Below are 21448 nucleotides of genomic sequence, written 5' to 3' on the forward strand. Positions count from 1 at the left end.
GCATTTACAATCCCTGAGCTAGATACAGAGTGCTGATTGGTGCATTTACAATCCCTGAGCTAGATACAGAGTGCTGATTGGTGCATTTACAATCCTCTACCTAGACATAAAAGTTCTCCAAGTCCCCACTAAATGAGCTAGACACAGAGCACTGATAGGGACATTTACAAACCTTGAGCTAGACACAGAATGCTGATTGGTGCATTTACAATCCTCTAGCTAGACATAAAAGTTCTCCAAGTCCCCACTAGATTAGCTAGACACAGAGCACTGATTGGTGCGTTTACAAACCTTGATCTAGACACAGAGTGCTGATTGGTGCATTTACAATCTTCTAACTAGACATAAAAGTTCTCCAAGTCCCCACTAGATTAGCCAGACACAGAGAACTGATTGATGCATTTACAAACCTTGAGCTAGACACAGAGTGCTGATTGGTGCATTTACAATCCTCTAGCTAGACATAAAAGTTCTCCAAGTTCCCACCTGACTCAGGAGCCCAGCTGGCTTCGCCTAGTGGATCCCTCCCACGCCAAGGCCACTGGTGGAGCTGCCTGCCAGACTGGCGCACCTGGACTCCTCAGTCCTTGGGTGGTCAATGGGACCGGGTGCCCTGGAGCAGGGGGCAGTGCCCGTTGGGGAGGCTCAGGCTGTTCGGGAGCCCACCGCAGGGGGGAGATGGCTGAGGCCCAGCAAGAATTCCAGAGCAGTGCGGGGGGGCCAGCAGTGCTGGGGGACCCAGCGTGACCTCTGCAGCTGCTGGCCTGGGTGCCAAACCCCTCACTGCCCAGGTCAGCGGTGCTGGCCAGCCACTCCGAATGTGGGGCCCAGGGAGACCATGCCCACCTGGAACTCATGCTGGCCCGCAAGTGCTGTGCAGCAGCCCCAGTTCCCGCTGGGGCCTTTCCCTCCACACCTCCCTGCAAGCAGAAGGAGCCGGCTCCGGCCTTGGCCAGCCCAGAGAGGGGCTCCCACAGTGCAGTGGTGGGCTGAAAGGTTCCTGAAGCGTGGCCAGAGTGGACATCCAGGCCGAAGAGGTGCCAAGAGCGAGCGAGGATGGCTATCACATTGTCACCTCTCACTATGATTCAATCACCTCCCATCAGGCCATACCTCCAACATTGGGAATTACAATTCACATGAGATTTGAGTGGGAGCACAGGTCTAAACCATATCAATCCCCCAACTTAAACATTTACAACCCTTTTTTGGAGGAAGTATTTTGTTTGGAAACCTAATTACATCTTACCGTAGGAATCACAATATGAATATGGTTTCTTTTCCCAGCCTAATCCACAAAAGCCTATTCTTAAAAGTATCTAAAAGAAATCCCCATTGTTCGATAGAAACAGACCATTATTAGTAATAGGGTCTTAATGAAAAATCCATTGAAAGTCAGAGGTGTAGATTTTCGGTGACAGTAGGCTGGCTAAGAAGAGTTTGAATGGCACGGCCATGACCCAGGCAGGGGTGGGAAATGTGGATTTAAGGGTTGGCTAAGGAAGAATTTGTTTGTAGAAACCTTGCACAGATGACAAGCGCTCTTCATTAACTAGTTGCAAAAGAAGACGGGGAGTGAAAGAAAAAGTTTAGGCAATGTCCATACCCTTCCATTTTCCCACAGCTAACAGCATGTGCTAGGGAGACCCAGAGCTGGAGAGGAACAGAATTATCAGGCCACTCAGTTATACTGCATTGTATGTACATAAATAACAAAAAACAAGTTTTGACATTTTAGGTGAGAAATCTTATAAAATCAAAGAAATCAAAAGGGTTGACATTTTAAGAAAAAAGTAGGTATCATTTTGAGTCAACAAAAAGAAGAGGAAAAAAGAAAAAGACAAAATTTCAAGTTCCTGTTACTAGACATATACTGTATGTGAAAACGATAATTTTCAGTGAGCCAAGTAAACAGAACATGGAAATTTTAAGAAAAATTGGATCAAATAAATGAAAGCTTTCAACAACTTAAAAACCCATAACAACTTTCTAATTTTTTTTTTTTTTTTTTTTGAGTCTCACTCTGTTTCCCAGGCTGGAGTGCAGAGTTATCTTGGCTCACTGCAACCTCCATCTCAGGTTCAAGGGATTCTCCTGCCTCAGCCTCCCTAGTAGCTAGGATTACAGGTGTGCACCACCACACCCAGCTAATTTTTTTGTGTGTATTTTTAGGAGAGACGGAGTTTACCATTTTGACCAGGCTGGTCTCAAACACCTGACCTCAAGTGATCCGCCTGCCTCAGCCTCCCAAAGTGTTGGGATTACAGGTGTAAGCCACCATGTTCACCCTCTAATTTGGGTTTTAAATGCATATTGCTCATCAATACACTGTATGTATTTACCTTATAGTTCTATGCTAAACAGATTTAATGTACAGTTTATATAAATTTACTCAAAGAAAAAGTAGGTTCACAGTAAGGTGTTAATGTAAGATATAATTGTATAAAATAAAAAACTTTGCTGCACATATTTATAATCAAATCTACTACATGTATCATTTCTAAGTGCTCATATTTATGATAGATAAAATTTGTTTTGTGGTTGAGAGCCTATTTAAGGAACATAAAACCAAACATCGCATGTTCTCATTTATAAGTGGCAACTGATTGATGAGAACACATGGACTCATTGTCCGGAGCAACACATATTGGGCACCTGTGGGGGCTTGGGAGAAGAAACAGCATTGGGAAGAATAGCTAATGGATTCTGGGCTTAATACCTGGGTGATCAGATGATCTGTGCTGTAAAACACCATGGCACACGTTTACCTGTGTAACAAACCTGCACATCCTGCATATGTAACCCTGAACTTAAAATAAAAGTTAAAAAAATAAATAAAACTCATTTTGCTGAAGAGTAATTTTTTAAAAGTCAGTTTAAGGTCCACGGTTTTTATAAAAGAAAATTTCCCAAGAGCAGAACAGGGGTTAGGAAAGTAACACATTACAATAGGTAATGGGGAAAACAAAATATACAGATGGATAAGAGCCTATACAAAATTCATCTGTAATTTAAAGAGTATCAGAGAAAAGCTAATGACCATCAAGCACCAAATGCAAAACTTCATGAAGAGCTATTTAATTTCAAATCTAACAATGGAAGTTTCTTTGGAAAAATATGATGATGTAGGCGTAAGAAGTAGGCCAGGCTTTTCCTTGGGTACACAACAACTCTTTGCTTCTTTTTTGTGCTGTGGAAAGATTGTGTGAGGGTATGTCTTGGCTTCACATTTTCCCTCATACCTATCCTTCCTCAATTTATTGACTTCCTTTTACTGTGATGTGAGGAAGACATTTTAAACTAAATGATCATGAGATTTCACATCCACTAAAGGTAAACTGGTAGCCAAAACAAAGGAAACCAGAGCAGGTTTCGAATGGGACCATTTGAAAATGCTGGTTCCAACCTCCTTGCAAATTTTCAACATTTTCCAGCATAGGCAGTTAGGCAGACTATGTTTCTGCAGAGCCATAGTAAATATAGGACCTTATGTGAAGGTGTTCTGAAGTGTCATGATATATGTTCATCCTCAGCCACCATCATCCACGGTTTTTCTGGTCCTGTCCATTCCGGGTTTCCAATGTTGGTTTATGATCTTTCTTCTGTTTATTAACTGTGGCTGTATACTCAAGATTTACTATGACTGTTTTTCTTTTTACAGTTACTCTCTTTAGTATCTTATTAACTACTATGCATTTAATATTGCCTTTATATTTAATTTCCCAAGTCTTTCTATTCATATCTGAATTTTCTACTCTGTCTTGTCTATAAGACACGTGCACTTGGATGTTGTGGCACACGTAGGTGCCTGCCCACCACTACCTGCTCTAAGACAGTGCTAGAATACAGGTCCCATACGTCCCTATGGCTTCCTAAATTCCTTTCACAGCAGGCCAGGAGTGCTGAAAAGCCAGCACCCAGCTGCGACCCTCAACAGTAAAGGCAGGGAAATTAGTGGATAAATCCATCAACTTCCTTATCCCTCTCTGAGATGATTCTGCAACATGCTCTACACAGTCTCTCAAGATTCCTCAGCAGGACCGAGCCCCAATTGTCCACAGCAGTAATCTGCTAATTGAGGCACCCATTTTTTGGTGTTGTTGCCTTCCTTATGTCATTTCTCCACTCTCTCATGATGCTTTCTAGGATCATCTCTCAAATAAATTATTTATGCTCAATTTCTTAAGAACTGCTTTGGGATGCAAGAAAGAAGGTACAGCTAAGACAGAGGTCCTATTAAAAATTAAAGTATGTTAAAAATTACGATCTCTCAAAATCAACTCTTCAACTTCTTTTATCATGGGCTGTCTCGCCACCTTCTCTCAAGGGCTGAGCACTACAAAGTATAAGGGTTTTAGATACAGACTTCAGTTTAGCTCCCAGTTCATGGTGTTATTCATGTGACTAATTTATCTCTTCTGTTTCTGTATGTTTAGACACACACGCGCACGCACACACACACATACATACACACACACATACACACACACACGCACACGTAGGGTAATAATACTTTCCAAGGCTCTTGTAAGCATCAAATAAAAGAAAGCATGCAAGCTGAGTACAGTGGCTCATGCCTGTAATCTCAGCACTTTGGGAGGCAGGCCAAGGCGGGCAGATCACCAGAGGTCTGGAGTTCAAGACCAGCCTGGCCAACATGGTGAAACCCCATCTCCACTAAAAATACAAAAATTAGCAGGGTGTGGTGGCAGGTGTCTGTAATCCCAGCTACTTGGGTGGCTGAGGCAGGAGAATTGCTTGAACCCAGGAGGCGGAAGTTGCAGTGAGCCAAGATTGCACCATTGCACTCCAGCCTGGGTGACAGAGCAAGACTCCGTCTCAGGAAAAAAAGAAAAAAAAAAGCAAAACAAAAACTCCCAAAAAACAAAAGAAACCATGCAAAACATCTTTTACTTTATCTTCATTCCATTATAATATGGTTATTTCAAATTTAGTAAACAAGCTATAACTTTCTCCTGTGGGTTTTATTCCATTAATAATTACCTGGAACCAACATGGAATACAAGAGTGAAAATCACAAATGATGATATAGGTATTTTCAGATATCAATACAAATTAATTAAAAGTCAAACTTTCTCATAAGCTTGGTGTGAAAAGAACTTGTTTACTGAAGTATGTGGAATTTTTTGTTTCATTAGACATCTATATATAGAGATCATAAAAACCATAAATAATATTCTTGTGATCTGGTATGAGGTAGAGCACACAATAGATAATTCATGATATTGACTACAAAGCTATCATGAAAATGGCTTACTTGTGAAACAATCTAAGGCAGAAATAGCATTCAGTACATCAAGGGGAAAGTGATGGAAGATGAGTTCAGTAAATAATTATATTATTTATAGGCACTAGAGTATTAAAAGTAAAACATTAATGACTGCATTTTCTTCTCTATAGAATCCTACGGATTATAATTATTATTGATATTGAATTTGTTGTTTGAATTTTTCGACTGACTTTTCGTTTCTGAAAACTCACTTCTTTTGTATTTCCATCTTTATACCACATTCCTCCCCTTCCTAAAATTTGCTTATTTTCTTCAATATGATTTAGGGCTCAATAAGATTTTCTGTTGACTGCATTCATGCTTAATTATAAATCATGTCTTTGGCAGTTGTTTCTAAATTAAAAATTCAATAACTGTCTATAATGAATCAAAAGTAGCTGGTAGGATCACAGTCTAAATAATGAGTCTGCAGAGATTCACAACATTATTAGTACATGATTAATCAGTACATAATGCAAACCAGTTCAGACTCGATTTTTATGTCATGCTGTCTTACATTAAAGCCCTGTGGCACTGTTTCAGATCAGTTAAGAGTTTTGCTTTATATGATAGTACATTGTTAAATCTGCCATCTGGCCCAACAGCTGATGTGGCTCACACAACCCTGAAGAGGCCCCAAGGGTTTACTCCTGGGAAATATTTGTTCTACTGTGTGGTGTCGTGATTACCAGTTCATAGCTTTTTTATATCTTTGAAAAGATTTGCAGAAAGACCTCCACACTGGAAAAATTATAAATTGAAAATAATTTGCCAGAAAAGAATTATCTTACCTGAGGACCAGGCTGACCCTGAAATTAAAAAGAAGAAGAAAAAGAAAAACAATTACAAAATTGTATCCTAAGTGAACATTTTCACTACCAAAACTGAAACTAGTTCTGGAAATATTTACAAATATTTCTGAAGATAATACCCTAACTACTGATAAATTTCACTTGTGGCTTTAAAAAAATCGTATCACATCCTACTAGTTTTACTTTATGCTATGTATCTAAAATCTGATATTATAGTCTATTTAACTCCAAAATGACTCTAGGGTTTTAGCATGCTCTAAAATTTAATTGGAAAAAGAGAAGGTAAAAGGAATACTATACCTAGTATTATCGTGATGAAGGGGTTACTTAAAGGAAGAGTCTTCCAGGACAGGCTATGAGCCCAAACTATGAGCTCATAGCACAGACTGTGAGCTACACATTCAAACATGACAGAGTTACATTTTGAAAAAATAAATGCAGATACTTTAGTGTTAGAGCTCATCAAGTCTTTTAATTTCTCATTATTTCAATAACATTTTAAGTTAATTTAAAAAATAAACCTTTATCTTTTACTTTGCATAACAGAGCCTAAGGACATTTTAAAAGGATATGAGAGGTCTTTGGATCATGCATCCTAACTCTTCACACAGTCAATAGATTACGTGACCTCTGTCCAATCTAATTTATTTTAAATGTCATTTTCTTGTTTAAGCTGATCAAAAATTTCAAAGCAGTATAACTGTAAATGCCTCTAGCTAAAGATCAATCACCTGTGAATAAAAGTACGGATTACATATCACCTTCTTATAATCTCCAACTGGATTTTGTATCAGATGAGATTAAAGAAAATGTTCACACTGAGTTAAGAAATCTTAAAAAGTAAATAAATAATGTGCAGTCTCATTGTCTCAGCTGTGTGGCACCAAGTATCACACAGGAAAGTGTGGAGCTAATACAGTTCCCAGAGAAGGCCCGGGAACTGTCTCTCTTAGCCTCTCTCCAGGATTGCAATTTCCTTAGGTACTTCTTCTCTAACTCACTAGGTATAGAACAGATGATTTCCAAGAACTCTGCCTGAAAATGTAGCTGGCAGGTCAAACTAGGAAGGAGAGCCAAACCAAGTCACTGCAGATGTTACTCTCCCCAATCCTCTACTCTCCAGTGGTGGAAAGAGAGAGAAAGAGAATAACATTTATTAATTCCTTACCAAGTACCAGGCACTTTTGGATATGCTATTCCATTTATTCCTCATAACTACCCTGAATTTTTCAGATGGAGAAACTGAGGCTCAGAGAAATAAGCTAAAGGCTACAACTTACACAAACTTATAGAAAAGCCAGAGTTTAAATCCAAATCTGATTTCAAGGTTTATGCATTTTCTACCAGGTCATTTCTGCCTTTCAGCCTAGAAGTTTAAGCTGACAGTTATATACAGATTTGTTCAGATCAACTATGGTACAAGAGCATTCTTCAAGTGGGTAACACTCTAAACTTCCCAGCCACTCCAGGGCTGCCACAGCATGAATCTTGGCTTTCAGAAGCATACCTAGGACCAGTAGGCACTCCTACCTGCAACTGATACATACACAGAAGCCAGTTCAGCAAAGCTTCTTGAGGGTAATAGCTCTAAAATCAGCACTAAACATGTAACTGTGGATCTTTCCAGATCCATGTACTGGGTGAAATTACAAACATGTGGTCACTCTTGTGCACTCTTCCCCTGCCCTGTCCCCCACCAACTCCCCTGAGCTCTAAGCTTTTGGTCTTTCTGATGTTTTGAACTAATGCAAACTCAGAAATGTGAACATGTGGCTGGGCGTGGTGGCTCATGGCTGTAATCGCAGCACTTTGGGAGGCCGAGGTGGTTGGGTCACTTGAGGTCAGGGGTTTCAGACGAGCCTGGAAAACATGGTGAAACCCTGTCTCTACTAAAAATACAAAAATTAGCTGGGCGTGGTAGCACGCACCTGTAATTCCACTTACTCTGGAGGCTGAGGTGAGAGAATCACTCAAGCCCGGGAGGCAGAGGTTGTAATGAGCTGAGATTGTGCCACTGTACTCCAGTCTGCGTTATAGAGTGACACTTTGTCTCAAAAAAAAAAAAAAAAGCGTGAACATGAATATTTTATAGAATCCCAGAATATATTACATCTCTTATATGTGTTATGTGAAACTTAAAATGCAGGATTCTGTAAAACCAGGAAGAATTTCTTCAAACGAAAATTTGTTCAGTATAGTGATATTTTCAGACTCCTGTGGTTGTTCTACAAGTGACAGACTTTTCCTATCCATCTTTAATATGTCGCATTCCTGCCATTACATTGACCAAATGATGTGGCACGATGTGTGCATACACTTATATGCTATTATATAAAATATATATTGCATTATGGATATTATCTTAGTGATAGAACAAACAGCCATAAATGACTGTTTACTACTAAAAACTGACATCTGTATAGGCATTGGAAAGTTTATAGCACTAAAGGAACTCAGATTACTCTAATGTGTAATATGAATTTCAGGGATGTATGGTGTGTGTGTTGGGGGAGGGAACATGAAAAGGAGAGAAAAGAGGAAGTGGTTGATAGAGAAGCTTCCCACAGAAACAAAGCATACAATGTAACAAATTCAGTAACTCTGATCTAAAACTTGGAATACACAACACAGGCCTTACCACTCTTCTAGGAGATTCCAGGACTGCCTACGCCAGGTCCTCTCACTCACTAGGATGTAACAATCTATTCACTAGCAGACACGTAAAATACCTGCAAAAAGACAATCTGACAGCCCAAGTCTTGCAGTCATCATAATAGAGCCGTCTGGCAAAACCAGGGCCATGATCAGAGGGGAGGTTTCTTGGGATATGGTAATGGTATCTGCTCTGAGCAGGAGCCATGGAATAGAGGGAGAGCAGGAGAGTGTCTCAGAAACTTCGTAGTGACTGACAGCATGTGGTGATAAAGACTGCCCCAGACTAATCAAAAAGAAACACCTCAGAATTTCCTTAAGCTGCTTCTGAGTAGTTTGATTAATACAAATATTTTCATTCATTACTGAGTATTTTTCTAGTTAATTGTAATTTAAAGGTAGTGACCACTATTGATAATTAACTGGGAAGGTTAACTTTTTCTAAAGGACACCCTGAATGAGTAGTTATAAATTACGATTTATAATTTATAACTACTGTAAGTTGCCTTTTTAAAAACAGAATTCCTGAAAAGATCGTTTTTCCCGAGCAAATCACCAAAATGCTTCATAAATAAAAACCTTAATCTATTAAACGCAAAAGCCATGCCAAGTGAAACAGTTAAGTCACAGACATACTGAAGTCAGGAACATACATGAGAAAGTGGAGAATACTGAGTGCTCCGGGTCACTGACTTACTGTATATCAACAGTTAAATGCAATGCTCTCAGGGCAGCTTAGGTACCAGCAGAAAGAAGAAGAAACAGCAGGAGGAGCTGATCTTAAAAACTGGTAATGAGAACAGCAAAGTGGAAAACAATCAGCCAGTAGCTGATGTTTTACAGGAAAGTATTCAAAGGAGGTTGAAAGTTTGGGGATGCAAGTAAGCCACAATGGAACATGATAAATGAGATGACCTGTCACAGAAGTATGCATTACTTTAGGCAACTAAAGAGCAATATTAACTATTCTTTTTTGGACTGTTGTTGATGGCAGCAGCGGGCCATCTGGAGTGGCTGCTGTGAAGATGCTGGCTGCAGCAGAGGAGGTGCAGCCAGGACCGTGTGCTCCATGAAGCCAGCGGGGGCAGGAACAGGCAGGATCCCTGCCCCCTACTGAGTTGGTGGGACAGGTGCCCTGCAGTTCTGGGGGCAGCTGCAGCTGCCCAGTCATGGCTCCAGACCCTGGCATTACCTGCATTTAGGGAACCTGAGAAGCCCCTCCTGCCCCTGTAGACTTAGAAGTGCCTGCTCCCACTCTCTGGCCTCTCCCCACTTCCAGTGCCTGCTCCAGGGTGGAGCAAAGTTGTGGCTGAGCCCAGACACTGTCACAACCAAGCTGAGTGTCTGCATGATCAGGGCGGTGCTGATATAGCAGCCCCCCACTGCCTCAGCCACCTCCAGACTTCAAGTGCCAATGAGAACAGAATGGAGGCCAGTGGGGCTAAGGGCAGTGCAGTGCAGGCCTGCAGGTGCCCCTTGGCATGAACAGCCAAGGTGCCATGGAAGACATGTTGATGATGGTGTGAGGCAGATAGGTTCCTAGGCAGAAAGGGGTGGGTCCCTGGTGAAACCCCTCCTTCAAGCCAAGAAAGGCCTGAAGCCTGAGGACCAGACTGCCAGTTCCGGGTCCAGGCCTGCCCATGGCTGCCCATGGATTAATCAGCACACACTTTCTTCCTTCTGAAGCCCATAAAAACCCCAGACTCAGACGGACTCACACGGACATGGGGACTACCACCTGCAGAAAGGAGCCACCACTCTGGGTCTCCTCTCTGCTGAGAGCTGGACACTCATCAGGATGACCTGCCTGCAGAAAGGAGCTACCCACTTTGGGTCTCCTGAGAGCTGTTCTGTTGCTTAATAAGTCTCCTTTCTGTCCTGCTCATCCTCCAGTTGTCCATGTACCTCATTCTTCCTGAATGTGGGAAAAGAACTCGAGACCCACCAAATGGCAAGACTGAAAGAGCTGTAACACAAACAGAGTTTAAACACCTGCCCCTCACTCGCCATGCTGTGAGCATCAGAAAAAAAGAAGAGCTGGGGCCCTTCAGGGAGCCCAGACCTAGGGCCTCCCTGAGCCAGGGCTGTGACTCCCTCTTCGGGGCTTTGTGGTTTCTGGTGTCTCCAAGTTTCTGGGTGCCACCACATTCCCCTTGCCCAGACGTGGGTGCCCATAGCAGAAGCCACTTGCAGTGCATCTTATCCAGCCACAGGCTTGCATGGAGCTGGCACCTGTGACAGCACCTGGAGCTGCCCGCCCCACTGCAGCAGCCAGTGCACCTGGCTGTGTGCAGTGGCTGGACCCTGCACTCATTCACACACCCTTCACCATTTGGCATCTGGCTCACCCTTGGCATGTGTAGGACCCAGGCCGGTAGCACAAGCCAAGCACAGCCTGCCAGGCCAAATGGGCAGAATGAGCCCAGTGGGTCTGAACAAAACTCAAGCAAAGGCACCACTGGCCACAACAGTTTCCAGCTGGAAAAGTAACACCCAAGGGATCCTGTGACATTGTCACAATTATAGTTGCTAGTAAGTGCTAACACAGTTCTCTGAATTAACAAACTCATTTGGATCTCTGACTGAGGCAATTAGTTTCACTACATGGTACTTTTTTTATATATCATAAATCTGTGTCTTTCCTTTTCAGATAGGACAAATGCTGCTCTCCCATTTAACACACTCACAGATAGTCACAGAAAGGTTGTAGTTTTAAAGTACAATATTATTTTGAAATATTGATTAGGATAACAGATTCACATACATCTTTACTGTGATCAATTTTAAATTCAAAATGTCCATCTACAAAAACTCGAGGAAATACTAGTATTGTTCCTGCAACTCTAAAAGGTACTACCTCTGTTTCAAGATAATTAGAAAGAAATTGCCTCAATAACTCAGAAATTCATCATTAAGAAACCCAAGCTTGATTATTACTTTTATTTTAGTATACTCATATTTGGATGTTTTTATTCTCTTGAATTGTTGGATTCCTTGCCATCTAAAACAATCATTTGAAATGTTTACTATAATTTCATTATCTTTAAAATTCTCAAATTCACACACTGAGATGTCAAGTTTATTTTTCTTTTCAGGTGAAAGGAAAAGCACCTGTAAAATAAGACCTGTAGTAGGCATCCAGATAAAACTTTAGAACCACCTCAAGAAAACTCTGAGTAGCTGCAGGATTGTTCTGGTGGCAGGAGGTCTTGAGGGCCAATAGCAGTCCTGTCATGGAACCCTCTCCTGGTCCCTGATCCCATCCTCTTTCTTTTATTTTGAGATGGAGTTTTGCTCTTGTTTCCCAGGCTGGAGTGTAATGGTGCAATCTCAGCTCACTGTAACCTCCACCTCCCATGTTCCAGCAATTCTCCTGCCTCAGGCTCCCAAGTAGCTGGGATTATAGGTGCGCACCACCACTCCCAGCTAATTTTTTGTATTTAGTAGAGATGGGGTTTCACCATGTTCGTTAGACTGGTCTCAAACTCCTGACCTCAGGTAATCCACCCACCTCGGCCTCCCAAACTGCTGGGATTACAAGCATGAGCCACTGTGCCCGGTCCTGTCCTCTCAATGGGACCCTTAGCCTTACAAGAGTTGCAGTTTGACCTACAGTCTGTGCCAGTTAGTGGAACAGATGTATTCTACACTTGCAGAACCAGGGAGTAGGGATCTTGCCCATCCTCAACTCTGTGAATATATTTGCATTTTCTTCTCCAATATCTCAGACCCCAAGCTATAAGGTACATCTGAAACAATTGTTGAACTGCTGAAAGGTGAGACTATTTTGACTAGCCCAAAGAGGGTAGACAATAATATTTTTAAAGAACCAGTAGAATGGTTACTCTCCTTACATTACAGTGGTATATTTTCAAAATGTAAGTTCTCAATCTAATATTCCAGAAAGTATTCTCTTGGCTTCTGTTCACTGCAGAATAAATGCATCAATGTTAAAAAGGAAGTCTCACTGTATTAGTCCATTTTCACACTGCTATAAAGACATACCCAAGTGTGATGGTTAATTCGGAGTGTCAACTTGACTGGATTGAGGGATACAAAGTATTCATCCTGGCTGTCTCTGTGTGGGTGTTGCCAAAAGAGAGTAACATTTGAGTCAGTGGGCTGGGGAAGGCAGATCCACCCTTAATCCGGTGGATACAATCTAATTAGCTTCCAGTGAACAAAAAGCAGGTAGAAAAACATGAAAAAGAGAAATCGGCCTAGTCTCCTGCACTGGATGCTTCCTGCCCTCAAATATCAGACTCCAAGTTCTTCAGTTTGGGGACTGAGACTGGCTCTCCTTGCTCCTCAGCTTGCAGACAGTGTGACCTTGTGATCATGTAAGTTAATATTTAATAAACTCATATATATATCCTATTAGTTCTGTTCCAGATCCCGATATACCAAGATTGGGTAATTTATAAAGAAAAAAGGTTTAATTAGCTCACAGTTCCACATAGCTTGGGAGGCCTCAGGAAACTTACAATCATGGTTGAAGGTGAAGCAGGCACGTCGCACATGGTGGCAGGCAAGAGAGAGTGAGCAAGAGCAGGGAAAACTGCCTCACAAAACCATTGAATCTCATGAGAACTCATTCAGTATCATGAGAACAGCACAGGGGAAACTGCCCCCATAATGCAGTTACCTCCCGCCTGGTCCCTCCCTTGACATGTGGGGATTATGGGGATTACAACTGGAGATGAGGTTTGGGTGGGGACACAGAGCCAAACCATATAATGCACACTCAATGGAATTTTATTCAGATAGTAAAGAAAACTGAGGCAGCCAAAGGCCAGAGGAGCCTATGTATACACCTACCAATACAAAAGAGAAGCATGAAAGTCCCATCTTGAAGAAAAATTACTTTCTAGTTTGATTTGGTCTCCATATCCAATTAACATGAAAATATTATACCAAATTACTTTGTAAACTATGCTCTGTAAGTGTTGCATGGAGGTTTAAAATAGGTTATATATCTGATTCCAACACTTTATTTCATTCAAATTTAGATAAAGCATCAACTAATTTTTAAAACTAATTAATATGCAAATGATATACTAGAGAGAAGCAATTGAAAGCATAAAGCATTATGGATTATGTATATTAATTTTAAAGTGGCTTTGCAAAGACTGCATAATCTCCCAATGTCTACAAGCTGCTCTTGCCTCCAAGGATTCTTATACACTTGACTGAGATAAACATTATTCATAATTTATATTGCCTGTTGTGCTATCCTACAGTATAGATATTAATAATTCTGCAAGTTAGCTGCAGTCAAATAATATTACTTAGACAATAATGTTTCAATTTAAGATTTTCTTTTGGAAAACAATTCTCAATGGTTTTAACGCTGGAAAGCAAAAGCCATATTCTACTCCAGAGGAAAATAAGTGGCTCATCTAAAACCTGATGGATATTTCTTTTTTAAAAATTTGAAAGAGACAGAGAGTAAGAATGAGCATGGAGATTATTATGGGGGGTTCAATATAAAAAAAAGATTCAAAACTTGGAAGATTTCTTCCATGATATTTGCTTTTCATAAATATATAATTGTATTTAAAAATCTACTCATGTTTAAACAGGTCAACAAGTTGTCACATTAATTTTAAAATATTATATTTTCTAACACAATACCATATTTATTTTTTCTCTCTTATGACTAACATGTTCATATGTGGAACATAAGTAAAAAATTTTATCACATGCATTTTTGCTATAAAAATTTTACATACAGAACATAAAAAAGATAAAGACTCATTCATTAATTTGCATTATTAAATTTTATTGGATACCTAATATTCCACTGAGGTTTATTCAGATTTTTACTATTATAAATAACGGTTATGTCATTCTATATACAGATGGTCCCCAACTTATGATGGTTCAGTTTACAACTTTTTGACTTCACAATGGTGCAGTCACAATATGCATTCAGTAGAAGTTTTTGAATTTTGCTCTTTTCCCAGGTTAGTGATACCTGGTGCAATACTCTCTTGATGTTGGGCAGCAGCAGCATGCCGCAGCTCCCAGTCAGCCACTCAGTCACATAGGTAAACAACCAATACTCTACTGTGTGCTACATTGCTGGCATGCTTTGGATATTGTGTTTTGTATTTTTGTGTCCTACCATGTCTGCAAAACACTCATCTGTCTCCTGTTTCTGGTGAGAAGAAGAGGAAGGCAATTACTCTTGAGATGAAACTCAAGATAACTGCCCAGTATGAAGGCACAAGCCAGTAATGGACATTGCAAGAGAGTTCGGATTTTCATGATCCATGATATCAACCATCTTAAAGGGTAAGATGTGAATCAGCGAGGCAGTGAAATCGTCAGCATTGGTTAAATCCACTATCATCACAAAGAAAAGAGTTGGGCTGATTGATAATATGGAAAAATTACTTGTCATGTGGATGGAAAACCAGATACAGAGGTGCATACTACTTAGCCTACTGATGATTTAGGCTAGGGTAAGAAGTCTGTTCTATAAGGTCAAAGAGTATACCAATGATCCTACATATATACAAATGTTTATAGCAAGACATAGCCAGTTCCAACACTTCAAAATGCATCATAATTTTCATAATATGAAGATCTGTGGTGAGACAGCAAGTGCCGATATTGAAGGTACCAAAGCTTTTGGGAAGAGCTGCGTAGGGTAAGTGTGGATGAGAAGTGTTTACCAGCACAAATATTTAAAGTCAATGAAATGAGCTTATTCTGAAAGTGTATGCCAGAGCATATATACATTCACCAAGAGTCCAATGTCAGGGTCTACGGCATTCAAAGGCTGTGTAACACTGCTTTGGGGTGTTACAGGAAAGGCTTTAATTTGAGGTGGAAATGTTGCTTTGGGGTGGAAGTGTTGCAGGGTTCAAATTAAAGCCTTTCCTAATCTACCACTCAGAGAACCCAAGAGCATTCAAGAATGTGAGCAACCATACACCATAAAGAAAAAGCCTGGATATCAGCATTGTTTGAAGACTGGTTTTTGAACTGTTTCATTCCACAGGCAAGAGAATATTGTAGGAAAAACAACATTCCATTCAAGATTCTTCTAATCTTAGACAATGCTCCAGGGCTTCCACAGAATATCAGTGACATGCATCTTGATGTAAATGTTGTGAATCTGCTGCTGAACACAAATGCTTTCATTCAACCCATGCACCAAGGCACAAGAGCTGCGTTCAAAGCACATTGATACGCCAGACGTTTGCGCAGGCTGTTGCAGCGACTAAATCTGGCTGCATTCTAAATTCTATCCAGAACATCGCTGCAACAAGGGAAGAAGTCACACGGCAATGCATGAACGGCATTTGGAAGAAAGTTTTGAAGACATATGTGAACACATTCAAAGGCTTTAACAAAGATTCTGCTGTTGATGAAAGAGTAACAAGATACTAGTGCTTAGGAAATCACTAGAATTGGACATTGATAAAGAGAAAATTTATGAGCTTGTTGGCATTGAGGCTGAAGAACTTTCCAACAAGGAGCTGACTGAACTGGAGGAAGAAAGAAGTAAAGAAGTTGAGGCAGAGAAAGCAGAAGTGATGTCCAAGGCACCAAGAAAGTTCACAGCAAAGAAACTGGCAGAAATACTTGCTACTACTATTAGCAATGGCTTTTGGAAGTCAGAGAAACAGCTGTCAATTACAGGAGATTCACAAGCGCTGATGGCAGATACAGGATGCTCTTGTTTGCGATAAAGAGAAATATATGATGAAAAGAAGAAATAAACCATACCGACAAAACTTGCTATCTTCTGGAAGAACACTGTGCCTGCTAAACCATCAACAAGTGTCAATGCCCTTCTACCGGCTATTCTCAAGCCTCTCAGAAGAGAGAGAGATTGATAACCCTGTTGCTGCAGCATCTCCATCATCCAGCAATTATTTTTAGTTCAATGCTTCAAACATTCTTCACCAGTGGGCATTCTTCTGTCTATGTTACTTCATGGTGAGTACCCATACAACCATCCTGTTTTTCACTTTCAGTATGGTATTCAATAAATTACATGAGATAGCCAACCCTTTATTATAAAATAGGCTTGGCATTAGATGATTTTACCCTACTGTAGGCTAATGTAAGCGTTCTGAGAAGATTTAAAGTAGGCTAGGCTAAACTATGATGGGCAGTAGGTTAGATGTATTAAATGCATTTTCTACTTACAACATTTTCAACTTACTCTGAGTTTATTGGGACATAACCCCAACATAAATTGAGGAGCATCTGTAAATATCTGACTATATTTCTGATTGTTTCTTTATAACACTAAAAATGCAGTGTTATTCCAATTATTAAGTTTATATATATTTACATATTATGTTTATTTATATTATAGCATACAAAACATAGGTTATATATTTTCTAGGTTATAATTTTTGCATATATACATATTTATTCAGACATAGTTAGAAATCAATCTAAAGAAAGAAAGAGAAGGAAAAGAAAGAAGAGATGAAGAGGGAGAGAGGAAGAAAGAAAACATGTACAAAAATAGTGGTTACCTATGGATGATAGGATTATAAGTAAACATTTTAATTATTTTAGTTTTTAATGGTTCTCTAAATTTTACTAGCCCCATCTCTTGATTACAAAAATATATTGTCACATGATAACTAATTAACTGCAGAAAACTTTTAAACTCGTAAGTTGTGGGCCGGGCGCGGTGGCTCAAGCCTGTAATCCCAGCACTTTGGGAGGCCGAGACGGGTGGATCACGAGGTCAGGAGATCGAGACCATCCTAGCCAACACGGTGAAACCCCGTCTCTACTAAAAAAAAAATACAAAAAACTAGCCGGGCGAGGTGGCGGGCGCCTGTAATCCCAGCTACTCGGGAGGCTGAGGCAGGAGAATGGCGTAAACCCGGGAGGCAGAGCTTGCAGTGAGCTGAGATCCGGCCACTGCACTCCAGCCTGGGCGACAGAGCGAGACTCTGTCTCAAAAAAAAAAAAAAACTCGTAAGTTGTTAATTTTTTTCCATATTAGTCATTTACTCAAAGATCTAGGTCAATGATTTTGAATTTCAGTTTCTAACTTTCTCCCAATTCAGGGTGTTTTTAATTACTTGGAAGAATGTTGCAAAATGCTTAAGATATGCTCTCAAAAATTCAGTAAGTAAGGGTTTTAAATGTACCTTTCTGTATGCCACATATCACTTGAAAGTAGGAGTAGATAAAGGGGCAGGAGAGTTATACAGTTAAATACCAACGAGAACAGGTCATGGCTCCACATCAACTGGGGATCCCTGCCAGGCATAGAGTTCCTTGGATCCTTTGCTGTTTTGCAAACCAAAATATATGGGTTGTAATTTAACTGCATTATGTTATGGAGTTGTATAAATAACTTACACTTTTGACTATAAATGTTTGTCAAGTGTCTAAAACATCATGCTTATCCAAGCCTTTTCACCAGCCAGTATGGAATCAGGATTGGCAATCAAGGTGTAAGTAAATGATCAGTTTTACAGACATGTTTAATAGGATACAATAAACAAATACGGAATACTTCTGAAAAGAGATCTGCTCAGCTTCCATTGCTTTAAAAACACATACCCAGGCAATTTTTACTGCCCTACCAATTTTTATTACACTGTATATATTGAGTAATTTGGTTTCTGCTATGTTTAATAACATTCTTAATGTGTGCTATTTTGATTGCTCCAGATAAATACTGGAAGCCAATTTATAAACATCTTTCTGTCTGATTAAATTTATATGTGCCCAATTCTGATTTTCCAAATATTGTGCACAAAGATGGACTTGACAGTGCTCTCAGCAGCTGTCCTAGATGTTTTGCATTAATAAATGCATGCTAGCAGATTTCTAACACCCAGTGAGCCAATTAATTTATAATGCGTGAGTCACATCATCCTTACTGCTTCACTAAGGCAGAATCCTAAAAATGAAGCCTGTTTTAAGATGAGGGAGGAGAGGCTCTGCAAGCTGACAAGCTTATGTTCTTGAGGGACCCAGATGTTTGTGGCTGAATCGTAATAGCTACTACTTACTGACCACTACACAACATGAAGAGCTTTACAAATGACATCTCTCTTTGTTACAATAACCCTGCAAATTAGGGGTCATTTCTACCATTTTGCAGTTGAACAAACCAAGTTTCAGAAAGGTTAAGTAACGTTTCCTTAGTCAAACAGCTTCTAAAAAGGAAGTTCAAACTATGAACATGGGTTTATTTGACTTGGACCCTTTTGAGCTCTCACTTGTGTCATGCTGGTTGCCCATGGGCTTGGGCGAGATTACCCAGAGAAAGAAAGTAGCAGTGATTCTTAGCCCTCTTAGGAACTGGATAAAAGCTATAGCTGCAGTAGTTAGAAATATCCACATATAAAACACTTTGTGCGCACACACACAGACTCTTAAGTTAGTTAGTGGCGCTCTAGGAAATAATTCACCTGGGTTCAGAACCCCTGACTAGGGGTAATGTAATGTAATGTAAACATTTCAGGAGCAGGCAAGGAAAAGTGTTCCAAAATGGAAACTGAGGATGAAAAAACCCTAAAAACAATGGCAACAAAAGTAGAGTTACAGAAATCAAGATTGGAGAGAATTTCAAGAAGGGAAATTGATTAAAACAAGTCCATTGCATTTAACAAGTAGAAAGTTGGAATTTGTATTGTAATTGATTGAGCAGTAAGGCGAGCAAATTAAGACAAGAATAAGCTCCATAGATGGCAAGCAGGTGTTATATGAAGTGTCAACTCTGGTTATTAACAACTGCCTGGAATAACATATTTAGAAAGTTTGGAGGTCAGTTATAGACTTTGGAAAAGGGTGTGGGATTGATAGGGAATGTCTACAGACAGCAATAATGGAAAACATGTGTGCCGACGATTTGCTAGCCTGAATAGACATCTCTTTTTAGTAACTGTGCATGAAGAGAAGAAAAGAAATAGGAGAGTAGCTAAAAGGTATATAGGGTTAAGGAAAAGTTTTCTTGCTTGTTTTTGTGATAAGGTGAGAGGTACTTGAAAATGTTTACAAATGGACAGGACATAGAGAAAAGAAATGGTTTGCAGAGCAGTATTAGCATGCAACAGAACACAAAAGGAAGTGGAGTCAGAGAAGAATGCAGAGAAAAAAACACCATCTTGTATAAGATGAGAAGAAAGAGAGAATAAATACAGATCAATTTGCTGTACAGAGGCAGAAAGTGGACGTATTCCATTCCTTAAATCTCAGAGGACTCTGAAATAGAAGTCTGCTAGGGATGGGGCAGGTGTGAGAGGAATAAAATTGATTATTTATTCATTCGCATAATATTTATTGAGCACCTACAGTGTGCAGGCATTCTTCGGGTACTAGGAATATACTAAATATGGTAGCTGAAACAAAGCCCTGCTATCACTTTTGTGGGGGAAGCAGGCTTTAAGAGTGTTTATGAATAACGTGGCAGTGATAAGGACTCAGCAGGAAAGCACATGAGGATAAGAAGGCTAGAGAACAACTCAATGGGAGGGTGCTATTTTACAGGGTGGTCATGGGAGGCCTTGAACGGAAAAAAGCAGGAAAAACAAACAGCAAGTGGTAATGCTCTGTAAGATGGAGATATGCTTAGTGTGTCCAGCAACTGACAGTGTGTCTGGACTAGAGTGAGTGAGGAAAAAGAGTAAGGAGGAAACTTACAGAGAGGGACGGAGCAGATTAGACAGGACTTTGCAGGTCATGATAAGAACTTGTCTGGATGAAATAGAAGGTCATGACAAGGAAGTTCTGCACAGAGAAAGGGCACAATCTGAATTATATTTGAAAAGGATCATGTCCATTATGAGGAAAAGGCAGTAGAAAGGCAGGGGTGTATACAAGGAGAGATGTCAGGGGGCTTTTGTAACATTCTAAGTGAAAGATAAAGGATGGGATGGGCCAGGGTAATAGCAACCAAGGAGGTAAAAAGTGGTCAGTTTCTGGTGCAAGACTTGCAGATAGATTGAACGTGGGGTGTGAGAAAAAATAGGAGTGACAAATGATTCGAAAGGTTGACCAGAGCAATTAGAGCAGTGGAGTTGCTCTTTAGTGATGTGTGGAAGATTTAGAAGAGGAGCAGCTTTGGAGAGTAAGGGTGGAATTCCAGCATTTGATTTTGAATATGTTAAGTTTGACATTTCTAGGAGATATCCGTGTGCAAACATTGAATAGATAGTTGGATATACAAGTCCAAAATTCAGAGAGTTCAGACTGGAGATATACATTTGGGAGACTTTGACATATAGATAATAGTTAAAGCCATGAGATTATATGAGATCGCCTAATGAGGCAATGTAAATAAGGAAGAAAAAAAGTCTAAGTTCTGAGCCATCAGGCATTTCAAAATTCATTTATTCACTCATTCATTCGTTTTTTGAGACAGGGTCTCACTTTGTCACCCAGACCAGAGTGCAGTGGTGCAATCAGAGCTCACTGTAGTCTCACACTCCTCCCAGGTCAGTCTCACCAGTAGCTAGGACTACAGCCATGTACCACCACACTCAGCTAATTTTCTATTTTTTTGTAGACAGGTTCTTGCTATGCTTCCCAGGCTGGTCTAGAACTCCTGGGCTCAAGCAATCCTCCTGTCTTGGCCTCCCAGTGTGCTGGGATTACAAGCATGAGCCACCATGCCCTGCCCATTCCAACATGTAGAAACCATGAAGAAGAAAAAGGGGCCAGGCCTGGTGGCTCATGTCTGTAATTCCAGCACTTT

General features: G+C 40.3%; 1 protein-coding gene across 1 annotated transcript in view; it reads right to left on the reverse strand.

Annotated features, from left to right (window-relative positions):
- The window catches only part of COL25A1 (collagen, type XXV, alpha 1), a 389335-nt gene that overhangs the window by 69722 nt on the left and 298165 nt on the right, over positions 1–21448 (reverse strand). Inside the window, exon 5 of the mRNA XM_011945747.1 lies at positions 6082–6099. Coding sequence (XP_011801137.1) covers positions 6082–6099 — 18 coding nt within the window. The remainder of the gene's footprint in view (positions 1–6081; positions 6100–21448) is intronic.

Source organism: Colobus angolensis, unplaced genomic scaffold (genome assembly GCF_000951035.1).
Source record: "Colobus angolensis palliatus isolate OR3802 unplaced genomic scaffold, Cang.pa_1.0 Scaffold244, whole genome shotgun sequence".
Lineage (NCBI taxonomy): Eukaryota > Metazoa > Chordata > Mammalia > Primates > Cercopithecidae > Colobus > Colobus angolensis.